This window comes from Coregonus clupeaformis, chromosome 18 (assembly GCF_020615455.1).
Source record: "Coregonus clupeaformis isolate EN_2021a chromosome 18, ASM2061545v1, whole genome shotgun sequence".
Classification (NCBI taxonomy): Eukaryota; Metazoa; Chordata; class Actinopteri; order Salmoniformes; family Salmonidae; genus Coregonus; species Coregonus clupeaformis.
This window is the reverse complement of record NC_059209.1, coordinates 56,523,752-56,537,082: the sequence shown is the minus strand read 5'-3', so window position 1 is coordinate 56,537,082 and position 13,331 is coordinate 56,523,752. Positions and strand designations below refer to the sequence as shown.

Here is a 13,331-nt window from a genome sequence, read left to right as displayed (position 1 = left end):
TATTAGATGCTTGAGTTGAAAGTTCATGTTGTCATGGTTGGTGCCTCTAGGGCAAATCAGGCGCATGTTATAGTGCCTTTCTTACTGAAGAATGTGTGTTTCATATGATTGTGTTTGGTTTGCTTTTCAAGTGTTGTATAATTGATGTGTATATAGATATGAATAGTGTAATTATTGTTTATTGATGTGTTCATGCAGGGCTCATATAAAGGTTAAATAAATATATGGGGGAATCATGTTAAGGGTTTCTCAATTATGGTCTCATGTCTTCCCTCATTTCTTAATCGTTATGACGGTTGTTTGAAAGGATCAGAGGGAGACTTCCCGGAAGAGGCCCCTAGCTAGTACGTACGTTCATCTTGTGTCGTGATGTCCCATGTTGGCTTGATCCGCTCTCTCTATTATAAGGAGGGAATCCAAGGGTTACCCCCCAGGATCCCCACAGCTGCGCCTGCTTGTTAATCCCCCCACTCCAACTCCTCATCACGTTGAGGAGGAGATATGGGCAGACAGACAGTCCACACCCCACAGTCAATCCCTCAGCCTCAGCTCAGTGAGAGAGGTGCACGTGTAGAGAAGCTCACACTCTCATATGTGTGAGGGAAATGGAGAGTGAGGATTCTACAGTAATGACCAGGGAGGAAGAGGTAGATGAAGAAGGAGAAAATAAGGGAATAAGTGAAAAAACATTGGCGAGAGTTGAGACACGCCATCATAGACTTGTCTTGCTGTCTCAGATCTGATGATTTCTTATTTTTCTTCTGTGTGTTCGTTGTCCTCTCCTCATGCGTTGCTGTGTTGTATGTTTCAGGATGTGGGACTGGTGGACTATCACCCTCACTCTCGGGACTACAGCTCCCACCTGGTTCAGCCCCACCGCCGCCGGCCCTCTTTGTTGTCCGAGTTCCAGCCAGGGAATGAGAGGTACGTAGCTAGCTACTACTTTGTACTACTACTTGACATGATTACCCACACTGCTCTTCCTCAGGACCAAGGACCCCCTCTCAAGTATTTTAGCACATGGGTTTCTTTGATCTCTGACATTCCTAGAAGCCCCTGTCACCTTTGGTCATCACATTAAATAATTTATTTAAGAACATGATTTGTTCTATGTGATGGGTGTTCAGATGTTGGCATGCTTATTTCATCTTCATGGAATCCTTTGACAGACAGAGCAGCAGAGAAATTCAAGTCATCTTGAGGCAAAGCACTTTTTTTCAGCAGTTTCTGTCCCAGTTCTCAGTGTTAACCCTCAGAGCCAATATGTTTTGCTCCCCCTCTCCCTCTTTACTAAGCATATGCAAACCTAATGTAATTGGCACACCCAAGTCTTTCTATTGTGGTGTGTGGTGCTGAGCTGCTCTGGACTGGAGCGTAATGTAGCATGCTTAGTTGTAGCCTTCTACAGTAGAGCCATGTAGTGCGTCTCAGAGGACTCAGGTCTTATACCTACCCAGGTGGTTAATTATATAGTCATGCTTTTTCTGTGGAGGAGTCTTGATGAGTGGTTATGAATTATTTATATGCATACATTTTTGCATGTCAGACAGATGAAAGCCCTCGAGTGCAAAGTGGGGTTTTTTCTTCAGTTGATTGACTTAGCCAATATTCCTGCATATGTTAGATATCAAAAAAGTACAAAATGCAACTCAAGTGAAGTGTTTTTCTCATGAGGTCAACTGCAACTGAATACTAGTCAAATGGCTGTCAAAGCAGCGCTGTGTATCAGTGGCTCTCCGGGAGTTCTTCCTATTAATTTGTATTAGTTCACTGCCTGTCCTCTCCTCTCTAGAAATCCACCTGCACATCTTTCTTTGTGGTTGTAATAGAGGCCCTGTCTCCAGAGGATGTCAAGTGAGTTAGGCAACATTACCCTCAGGAATGCTACGGGGACACATTGGCCGACACCAGATGGTAGTTGTGTCAGTGTGTGTGCCCGCGTGTGTGTAATGTGTAGCAGTGTGCGGCCAACCGTTTGTGTGTGGCTGGCTGTGCCTTGTCTTTCAGTATCAGTCAGACAGGCTTACGGGCTCTGCGACTTTGTTGTTGAAGAACCTGCCCAGGCAGCATTTCCCAGGGAGCATTTTGTCCTTCCTTGACCACTGTAGTTCTCTGCCCTGTCCTCTTTCTGGGTACAGTAGAGGACTCCACTAGTTCTGTCAGCACAAATGAACGCCACACTGTTCTCTCCATTATCCCAAGAGGATGTTGATTGGCAGCCACTCCTGAACACTAAAAGCATGAGGGAATAACAGCCTAGTCTCTATGGACATGTGCTTCTTTCAGGGGGCATGGATAAAGTGTGTTTTTAGCTAGCCGATATGTGTCGTTCAATGCATCAAATATGATAGGACGTCATCGTATGGAGATTAAGTTCCTTGTTTTCATCATCAGAGTGATTAGACACAGCTTTTGCGGAGAGGCATCAGCTTCTGAGTCCCTAGTGAAGCATTAGGCCTAAACGCTCAGCATTGCTTCAAGTGGGCTGAGATTCCACCCTGAGAATCTGCCATCTCTCATAACACCTATTCTGAATAGTGTGAATCTGTCCTTGGCAAAGCATCAGTCTCTTGCCCTCTGGGATGCCAGGTACTCACTTCAGAAGCATAGTTCTAGGCACTCTGTCGCTATATTTGGCATCTGAGCATCCTCCTCATTGAGACAAGTCATTCATATTAGAAGGATGAATAAGGAATGAAATTCAAAGTGAAAAGTTAGAGGCATAAGCTAGGTTTCCATCGAATTGGCAACAGATTTTCAGAAAATCTGAGCATTTTCCCACCAGTGGTGTATTTCCACCAAACGGACTTGTTGCGGATAAAAAATCAGTGCGTGACAACGTAGTGCACACAAAATGTACTTTTTCGTTTAAGCTTTCATGTACCAAATAAAAATATAATGTTCAATGTGTTTCCTTTGCATTTTCAACTCTACTGATAGGTTTGTCACAATAACTGTTGCATTAAATAGCAAATGTGCCTGCTCTGGTCTTAGCACGTGCACTTTAGCCAACAGCTCGCAGATACAGTGCGGGTGGGCTAGTCTTCCTGATGAGATTATTATGGATAAGAGCGAGAATATTTTTATTTGTCAAACGGCAGTCAATCATCGATCATCATGTCATCAGCATCAAGATCACCATGCACTTTCACCACCCTGTGAAGTTCATCATAACATATTTAATCTGTAGTCTAATAAACCGCATGCTTTCCTAATAAGTTGCAGTGGGAGGACCACATGTTTTTGCGTGACTCCAAGTTTACTTCGATATGATGGTTATTATATCAATATTTGCGCATAAAAGGGTTTCCACCAACATTTTTCTCAGAATTGATTTTACTGACACAAAAAGATCCAACCTGGTCTAGCGTATCGGTTTGTCTACATTTGGAAAGTTTACCTACACATTTTCTTATTCTATCAGGCCTGTTGTGACATTTTTTTTATCCGTTGTGTACTTTACTCATATAGAAAGGTTGGATGGAAACCTGTTTATAGCCTAGTATTGGCTCTGGCCCCTACACGTCCAATCATAACTCCCTTCCTCTTTCATTCCCCACTAGCATTAAGAAACTAAACTATAGCTGTTATAGGCTATATCACTGTCATTGATATGTATGAAATTGATATTTATCAGTGTCACTGTCAAATTGCAGGTCACTAAACCACGTGTAGGTTCTATAGAAATCTCGTAGGCTACAGTTGAAGTCGGAAGTTTACATACACCTTAGCCAAATACATTTAAACTCAGTTTTTCACAATTCCTGACATTTAATCCTAGTACAAATTCCCTGTCTTAGGTCAGTTAGGATGACCACTTTATTTTAAGAATGTGAAATGTCAGAATAATAGTAGAGAGCTTTTATTTCTTTCATCACATTCCCAGTGGGTCAGATGTTTTCCTTCCTCATGATGCCATCTATTTTGTGAAGTGCACCAGTTCCTCCTGCAGCAAAGCACCCCCACAGCATGATGCTGCCACCCCGTGCTTCACGGTTGGGATGGTGTTCTTCGGCTTGCAAGCCATCCCCTTTTTCCTCCCAACATAACAATGGTCATTATGGCCAAACAGTTCTATTTTTGTTTCATCAGACCAGAGGACATTTCTCCAAAAAGTACGATCTTTGTCCCCATGTGCAGTTGCAAACCGTAGTCTGGCTTTTTTATGGCGGTTTTGGAGCAGTGGCTTCTTCCTTGCTGAGCAGCCTTTCAGGTTATGTCGATATAGGACTCGTTTTACTGTGGATATAGATACACAGTACATCTTCACAAGGTCCTTTGCTGTTGTTCTGGGATTGATTTGCACTTTTTGCACCAAAGAACGTTCATCTCTAGGAGACAGAACGCGTCTCCTTCCTGAGCGGTATGACGGCTGCGTGGTCCCATGGTGTTTATACTTGCATACTATTGTTTGTACAGATGAACATGGTACCTTCAGGCGTTTTGGAAATTGCTCCCAAGGATGAAACAGACTTGTGGAGGTCTACAATTATTTTTCTGAGGTCTTGGCTGATTTCTTTTGATTTTCCCATGATGTCAAGCAAAGAGGCACTGAGTTTGAAGGTAGGCCTTGAAATACATCCACAGGTACACCTCCAATTGACTCAAATGATGTCAATTAGCCTATCAGAAGCTTCTAATGCCATGACATCATTTTCTGGAATTTTCCAAGCTGTTTAAAGGCACAGTCAACTTAGTGTATGTAAACTTCTGACCCACTGGAATTGTGATACAGTGAATTATAAGTGAAATAATCTGTCTGTAAACGATTGTTGGAAAAATTACTTGTGTCATGCACAAAGTAGTTGTCCTAACCGACTTGCCAAAACTAAAGTTTGTTAACAAGACATTTGTGGAGTGGTTGAAAAACGAGTTTTAATGACTCCAACCTAAGTGTATGTAAACTTCCGACTTCAACTATATATATATATATATAGCTACAGAGCTTGATGATGTGATTGTGTAAGTGCCACCTATTTTTTGCAACACTGTTTAAAGGGATGGTTCACCCAAATTACATATTGGTTTCCCTGTAAGCAGTCTATGGACAAGTTATGCTAATTTGGGGCATTTGTCCCAAATCCCATTCAAGTCATGCTATTAGCATTCTTTGCGCATCATGACCAAATCATCCTAAAGTATCTCAAATGTACTTTATAGCTCAACAAAGTCACTTATAGATGATTTGAACATGATGTGCAAAGAAAGCTAATATTGGTCCCGTGACTTGAATGTGATTCGTGCCACAAATGCTAAAACATTAGCATTTGGAAGCAGTGCCTGGGAAACCAAACCAAAGCATGGATTGCTGTCATACCTTGTCCATAGACTGCTTACAGTGTAAGGCAACCAATGTGTCATTTTGTAATTTGGGTGAACTATCCCTTTAAGCAAGTATACACCAGAACTTCTGTAATTTTTCTCAGTCCAGGCCACCCCATGATACCTTTCACATGCAGATTCAGGATTTTGTAATATGTAACTGCTACATCCCTGCTGTTTAGTCATTGTGGAGAGTATAGCAGACCGGGTCTAAATGATTATAGTACTACTGGCACCCTGCAAGACAGAAACGCTTTCTGCTCCCTGGCACTAAAAGAAACCACACAGTAGGCCTTTGTGGCTCTGCACTGGCAATTGTGGTTGTGTTTCCCAGTTTGCCTTTCCCACCCCTAAGAAGCCACTTCCATTTTGACATTGGCAGTCTTGTCACTGACATTCCAGCATCTACCTAAGAATGTCTGAAGGGCAGGCTTTAGAAAATCATGGCCTAATATGGAACAGAGCACCATTTCAAGTAATTAACCTTAACTGTCCCCTGTAGCTCAGTTGGTAGAGCATGGCGCTTGCAACGCCAGGGTTGTGGGTTCGTTTCCCACGGGGGGCCAGTATGAAACTGTATGCACTCACTAACTGTAAGTCGCTCTGGAGAAGAGCGTCTGCTAAATGACTAAAATGTTTAAAAAATATATGGAGTGAACTAACCTCGTCCCCAGGCTATTGCACATATAAGCCTGGTACATCAACGACTCAAAGTTGGCCTTAGTGGGAGTGACCATAGAATTATATGGGAGTGTTTGTCATTTAATTTTAGCGACTCACACAACTGGAAGGCGTGGCTCTGTGCTTGTGTTGTGCTAGCTTACGGGGGAGGGAAAGGGGAAGGTGTTGTGGGAGATAATTGGTTGGTAGATTAAGGTGATTTAAGCCAATGCCTATGCGCCAGGAGTTTCTCCCGGTCTTTCTGTATTGGCTAACGAAGGCCAAGTTTGACGCGATTGTCCCCCAGACTCTTCGCACATTTGGGCGGAAGTGTCTGGGAACGACAGTAGTGAACTGAATTAGTAGTTAACTGAATATTCAAAGCCTTTCATTTCACTAAACATCAAAGGACTCATCCTGCTTTTCCAGACCCTTGTTTATAAGGTTTTTGCTTATTGTTTGAATTCCCTGAGTTTGATGAGTGTACTGTGTTTGAGTCTAAAACCACATGTACAGCAGATCATGACCTATCGTATTGCAGCTCTACTCCCTTCTTCTCCCTTCCAACCATGACTTTAGTCATGTAATTGTTAGCATTCCAGGCCACCCAGCTCTGTTCTGGTTCTGAGGTACAGTACAGTGATGTTGCAGGGAAAGGGCCTCAGGAGAGGTCAGTGATGGTTTTGGGTGTCTGTGTGTGTGGCCTAGTGAGTAGTGACCACTTGACAATGCAAAGCTCAAAAGATAGAAGAGCAACTAGGCCTTATGCTGTTTTAGTGTAGTGTACTAGTAGTGTCAGAGTTGGAAGGTGGGTTACAGAACGATGTCATTTTACATTTTTAGGGTCTATTTGATCTGCCTCAGTATTCCAGTCCAAGAACTGAGTTTTTACATTTTAGTAAATTAGCAGACGCGCTTATCCTGAGCGACTTACAGTACATTTTCATATTTGTTCGTACTGGTCCCCCGTGGGAATCGAACTGACAACCCTGGCGTTGTAAGTGCCATGCTGTACCAACTGAGCCTTTTAAGCTGTACAGTATGACCCGATAAGCTATCTGGTCATACTGTACAGACACAAGTAATATTTTAGGTCATTATGACCTCAAGCTTTTAGCCAATCACCCTGGGTTTGTGTGCAGACATGGAATGCATCAGCTGTGTAAACCAAGGCATATGTACAGAAGGGATCAGAAATATGCAAGGGCTGTATGCTGCCATAAGTGGGTCAAGCAGTGAGTGGGATAGGCCTAGTTGTTCTCGTGTAGTATCCTCTGTTTAGACCACTCACCGTGTTGGCCTTACAAATGGATAAGTTAATCATTACAGTCATGTTGTCAAATCCCATGTCTCCCCGAGGACCATTATCTGCTTTGAGTGTTTCATGGATTGTCACTTTTTCATGTAGCAGAGTGGTGTTCTCAGGTGATGAAGCACTTCTACCACTGTACGGTGGGGGTGGAGGAGCTCTTAGGAATGGATATTGGCAATCACTCAAGACGGTGACATCTATAATGTCTCATCCCAAAAAAAAAAAAATCTGCACAATGACCATGAATAACTCCATATTACTGTAATACACAATGGAACATTATTTTGTTAAGAGGGCTTTTATTTTATGCCCCGCAACATTGAACTTGATCTGTGTGAATTGATTTAACAAATGTACTGTTCTGAATATCCTGTTTATACTTTGTATTACATCAGCTCAGCAGCACAGAGCTGGTATGGTGCCAGTTTGCTGGCTTGACTTCCTCCTAGTCTGATATACCATACTATACCATACTTACAGTTGTTAGTTGTTTACCTGTCTTTCTCTCCTTGTGCTTTGTCCCTACAGAGGTCAGGAGCAACACATCCGCTACGAGCACATATACCTGCCCGAGCCCAACAGCCAATTAGAGGTGGAATATGCTGAGATGAAGCGTCCTCGGTTGGACATGGGGGCGGAGTCTCTCATGAGGCACTCATCCCACCGCCCGCAACTTCCTCTGGGAGGGGCAGAAGACATGTTAAAGGTCAGTGTTGATTACTTAGGAAATGTACTCCTACTTTGATTGGTTTGGTTCAAAGTGCTGATTTGGATAGGACAGCTTTCTCATAACTGTGATGACCTTTCGCCTGGCTGGCGCAGGTTAAGTGGTTATTTAGCATGGTGTGGGGAGTCATTTGACACTGTATGTGGTTATTTATAGCTACTAAATGCCCACAGTAAACAAACAGTGATGTGGGAAGTAGCTGTGCTGTTGCGTTTTCTCTCCCAGGAATGGCTGGGTACTGGCTTTGATATATTTTTCTATATGCCTGCTGGGTCACAGAAACCCTCCAAAAGCATAGGTTTAACAGTGTAAATGCAAAAATACACAACACTAATGGTAGTGAATATTTCCTCTTCAGCAAGGGATCAGTTCCTTGACGGAGAGGAGCCATTCATAAGTAATGCAGATTGCATTTCCCTTTTAGAGGTCCTAACCTACTCCACTATCGGCCATGCAATAACTTACTTACTTACTTTATTGTCCCCATGGGGAAATTTTGTTGCAGTGTCATGTACACATTTAAAGTGGCGTTAAATACAAAACAAGATTGACAATACAACTTTCAATAACAGTCACGCACCAATAAAAGTAAGAAATAAGAAATAAAACATTTAAAACATTTAAAACAAAGACTAGCCTGCTGGCCTTACGGGGTCAATGGGAACATTTGCCCGAGCTATTTAAGAGGGATATCACACCTGGCACAAATGATTGTCTCGTTCTATTTTTCCTGCTGAGGGGTGCCCTATACCTACGCCCAGAGGGGAGTAATTCAAAGTCCAGGTACAGGGGGGTGACTTGGGTCTAAAATGATTTTGTGAGCCTTACGGAGGGCCCTGACCTTAAAGATCTCATCCAGGCCTGTCTGTTTGACTCCAAGTACCTTACTTGCTGTGGTAATAATCCTTCTCAGCATGTTTCTCTGACTGACAGTGGCATTGCCAAACCAACAAACAATACAAAAAGTTAAAATACTCTCAATAAAGGATTTGTAAAACAGAGTCAATATAGTACAGTCTATATTAAAAGAACCCAACTTTTTTAGAAAGTACAGTCTCTGTTGGCTCTTTTTAGCTTTACTGGTGATGGCTGTGTCTTAAATGAATAGCGCAGGCATTTATTTGCTTCATTCACTGAACACAACCGGCGCTTTTTAGAGACAGGCTTCTATTTGATCCAGGCGTCTATTTCCTTAATGCAGAAAGCTTTTGCTCGATAAAATGTTGAAAAGACTACCACACTGTTTATTGTGACCAGTATAAACATTTATAATAACAAATCCATCGCAGATGAGACTTGCAAAGGCTGCCTATCATACACCTCCGATTTTGCGTCAAACCACACTGCTGTCTCATCAATGGAAATGATGTTGCTCTCCTTTATCCTCATTTGCGCAATCTTTCTTGTACTCACTGAAGTTCACTCGTAAATATACATTTAGAGCCAGCGCTTATTTGAAACTGGGAATTAATTTGCTGGAATGTGTGCCGATTCCCGGCTATTAAAAGGGACAGGCTGCTATTTGAGACTGTGTTTAATTAAAGTTTTACGGTAAGTGGCAGACACAGATGTGTGGAATGTTAGCTGGATCTGAGAATGTGTCCCATGAATAGGGCTGGTACAGTCAGTGTGTGTTACTTTCTACAGGGTCTGTTTCTAGGTCAGAGGCTCAGGGGAAGGTTGTGCTGCTCACTGCTCCGTTCTCCCTTCACCTGTCATCAACACAGAGGATGTCACTCTGCTAGTACTGTTTCTCTCAACAAGTTATGGCACCTGGAAGGTGACTCTGAAAAAGCACTGAAGAAATTATTGTTCCCACTCATACTCTACCATCTGGCGTCAGTGGTAGTTGTTTGTAATCAACATAGTGCTCCGGGAACAATGTTGTTACACCCACACTTACTGTCGCTGTTTAGCTAGCTACATCCTGTTGGTATCTTCTACACGTCAAATGTTAGCAGAATAGTAATTTTGGCCATTTTGCTAATCTATTCCAGAGGATGTATAATTTCTAGTCAATTTAGTCCATTTTGAATAAGGGGCAAGAGGAGGAGGCTTTGTCTACCTGCTCTACCTAGGGCTGTGGTGTTCATTAAATTCTGTCAGCCAGTGATTGTCAAGCAAATAACTGCCGGTCTCACGGTAATTGAACATTAATTTACATAAACATGTTTACCATCTCCTGGCTTCCACGCATAGCCTACAATCCACTGATGCAGACCTTTGGAACATCTACATTTAAAACAGTCTAATAAATCCATTTAATATAGCCTACACCATCACAGTAAATCCATTATTTATTTTTGACAGGTCTAAAGAAACATGATATGAAGAAAATGTTGGCTATTTCAGAAGAACAGAATCGCGTACTCTGAGTTGTTCTTATGTTAGTCCCTGATATGGCTATGCCATATGGCTGGGGGCTACACTAGTTAATTTAGCAGACAAGATTTGCTTAGAATTCCGTGGCACTATTTTTTAAAATTAGAATACAAGGGCTGTAAGAATACAACTGAACATAGCTGAATAAAATAGAAAGGATATCTTCTCCAAACGTTTGCCAAGGAAGTGCGCACATGCGGCTATTCTGTGTTGAGCGCTTAACAAAGTAACAGGTCATCCTATATGCTTAATTGAGAGTTATTTATGCAACTTTACCTGTGATACAAACGTTGGGCTATATGTTTTGATGTTTAATACATTCTAAGGCTGCATGATGCGACTCTAAAAATGATTTGAAAAAAGTTGCATGAAAGGCATGAACCCTGATTTTGTTTCTTGTGTAGGCTGCACACACTTCATCAGTCTCTCAGTCACAATTTGACAAGCACTTGATAATATTTTCACCAGGCCTCGAATTTCCCGACGGTATCCCCCTTGTGTGGCCGTAATGCCCCCTAAAAAATCCATGCCTTTTGCGGCCAAAGTGGCCGTTGTGCCTTTGGGCTGAATATAATAGTTATAATTCCCTTCACCCGGCTACAAGTGATGACGGACACATCGGGAACGCAACTGCGCACATCCCTCTTATCGAATTCCGAGGCGCATATTGAAGATGTTAGAAGAACTGTCCACATTTAGCCTACTTTTCGTCAGCCAACAAGATGAGTAGACCTAACGAACAGCAAAAGCACTAGCCTATGTCAATCTACTATCCCTCATAGTACAAAAGTTGACCTATTCTATTGGTCAACTTGTCCTTCTGTGCAAGAAATAAATACTCCAAACATACGCTGGGACAGTTGTGGGATGCGATAGATCCCAAATTAATACAACCACTTTTAAAAGCAATGAGGCTGATGCAACAGATCAGAACATTTAGCTTAATGTTGATAAACTATTAGGCTATTTCATTCACAATATAAGCACAGCAATGCGCATACGGCAGTAGGCTATACGCGCAAATGTTCCAAAATGCAATCAATTAGCTGAAAACAAATACATGTCATCTATGCACTTAAATAGCGAATGGAAGACACTTTTTCATTCCAGCCAGGTATGCTAGACTCCTGTTGTAAAGCAAAGCAATGTGCTTAATGTTAGGAAAGTTGATAAATAAATATAGTTTTTAATAGAGGCCATCAAAACTCTGTTTTCTCACGCAATTGCATAGCCTATAGCAATGTTGCTCAAAATGAGCTTATGGGCTGTCATGAAGTGTTTGATTTGATTTTCGAAAACATTTGCATTGATGTCAGAGTGATTAGAGGGACAATAGAATGCTGAATACCCGGCAGTTATCAAGTCTGGTAGGCTACTAATGACCATCAGCAGCATCAGAGCTTGGAGAAGCCTAGTTACCGTGACTAAACGGTCACCTGGAATTTGACTGCGGTCATGACTTGTGACCGCCGGTGTGGCAGTAATACGGTCACTGTAACAGCCCTAGCTCTACCCAGTGTTAGTCATCCCTGGCCTGGCTTGTCTGTTGGGACAGCAGCAAGGACAAGGACCCTCTACTGTGCTGCGTGAGATCCTGCTGAGTGGCAGCATCTTCCCCCGGGGCAGCCACGGTATTATTAGACGCCAGCAACACCACAATGTGAGCTGGGACTGGGAGGAGGATGGGGAGGGGGATTCTGACTTTGTCTTACATGAAGAGCAGTGGGGAATATGAGCTAGCTGTGAAACAAACAATTAATAAATAATGGAGCTGCTGACCTAGATTTGAAAAGCCTCTCTCAGGATGAAGCACCATAGCAGAGGAAGATGAAAACAGCAACATCACAGTGAAGAGCAGAGATACTGCTAGTCTAGTGAGATGTTCCTGACATGGTACAGAGCACTTCAAACTGTTACGGGAGGCAGCCAGCCAAGGAATGGTTAATAGATATACCAATAAAGGAGGCTGCAAAATACACACAGATTATCTAAGCTAGCTGGGAAATATTCAGGAACGCCAGTAATTCCCCTCAGAGTGCTGAGGGCTGTAAAGCCATTATATAAGTGCTGTCAGATGCAACCACTGTATGGAAAGAATGAGCAGAAGGAGAGAGGGGGATGGGGATCGAAAAGAGGCAAAGGGCAAACACAGAGAAGAGGCACAGATGAAGGGACGGGGAAAAGGGAAAGGGAGGAGTAAGAGATGGAGGGGCAGGAAAAGGGAGAGCAGACTAGACTATATAATAGCAGCAGCCTGTCTAGCGGGGATATACCGTGCCTTCAGAAAGTATTCACACCCCTTTACTTTTTCCACATTTTGTTGTGTTACAAAGTGGGATTAAAATTGATTTAGTTGACATTTTTTGTCAACGATATACACACAATACTCTGTCATTTCAAAGTGGAAGAAAAATTCAAACATTTGTAGAAAACGTATGAAAAATAAAACACTAATTAATCTTGATTCGATAAGTATTCAACCCCCTGAGTCAATACATGTTAGAATCACCTTTGGCAGCGATTACAGCTGTGCATCTTTCTGGGTAAATCTTTAAGACCTTTCCACACCTGGATTGTGTAACATTTGCCCATTTTGAAAAAATGTGTCAAGCTCTGTCAAATTTGTTGTTGATCATTGCTAGACAACCATTTTCAGGCCTTGCCATAGATTTTAAAGCAGATTTAAGTCCAAACTGTAACTTGGCCACCCATGAACATTCACTGTCTCCTTGATAAGCATCTCCAGTGTGGATTTGGCCTTGTGTTTTAGGTTATTGTCCTGCTGAAAGGTGAATTCATATCCCAGTGTCTGGTGGAAAGCAGACTGAACCAGGTTTTCCTCTCGGATTTTGCCTGTGCTTAGCTCCATTCAGTTTCTTTTTTATCCTGAAAAACTCCCCAGGCCTTACCGATTACAAGCATACCCAA

General features: G+C 42.4%; 1 protein-coding gene across 10 annotated transcripts in view; it reads left to right on the top strand.

The window, feature by feature from the left end:
* LOC121550292 (nuclear receptor corepressor 2) overlaps nt 1–13,331 on the top strand; it is a 119,615-nt gene that overhangs the window by 30,651 nt on the left and 75,633 nt on the right. For all 10 annotated transcript variants that reach the window (XM_041862496.2, XM_041862495.2, XM_041862494.2 and 7 more), the window contains exons 3-4: nt 812–924; nt 7,823–8,000. In XM_041862496.2, coding sequence (XP_041718430.2) covers nt 812–924; nt 7,823–8,000 — 291 coding nt within the window. The remainder of the gene's footprint in view (nt 1–811; nt 925–7,822; nt 8,001–13,331) is intronic.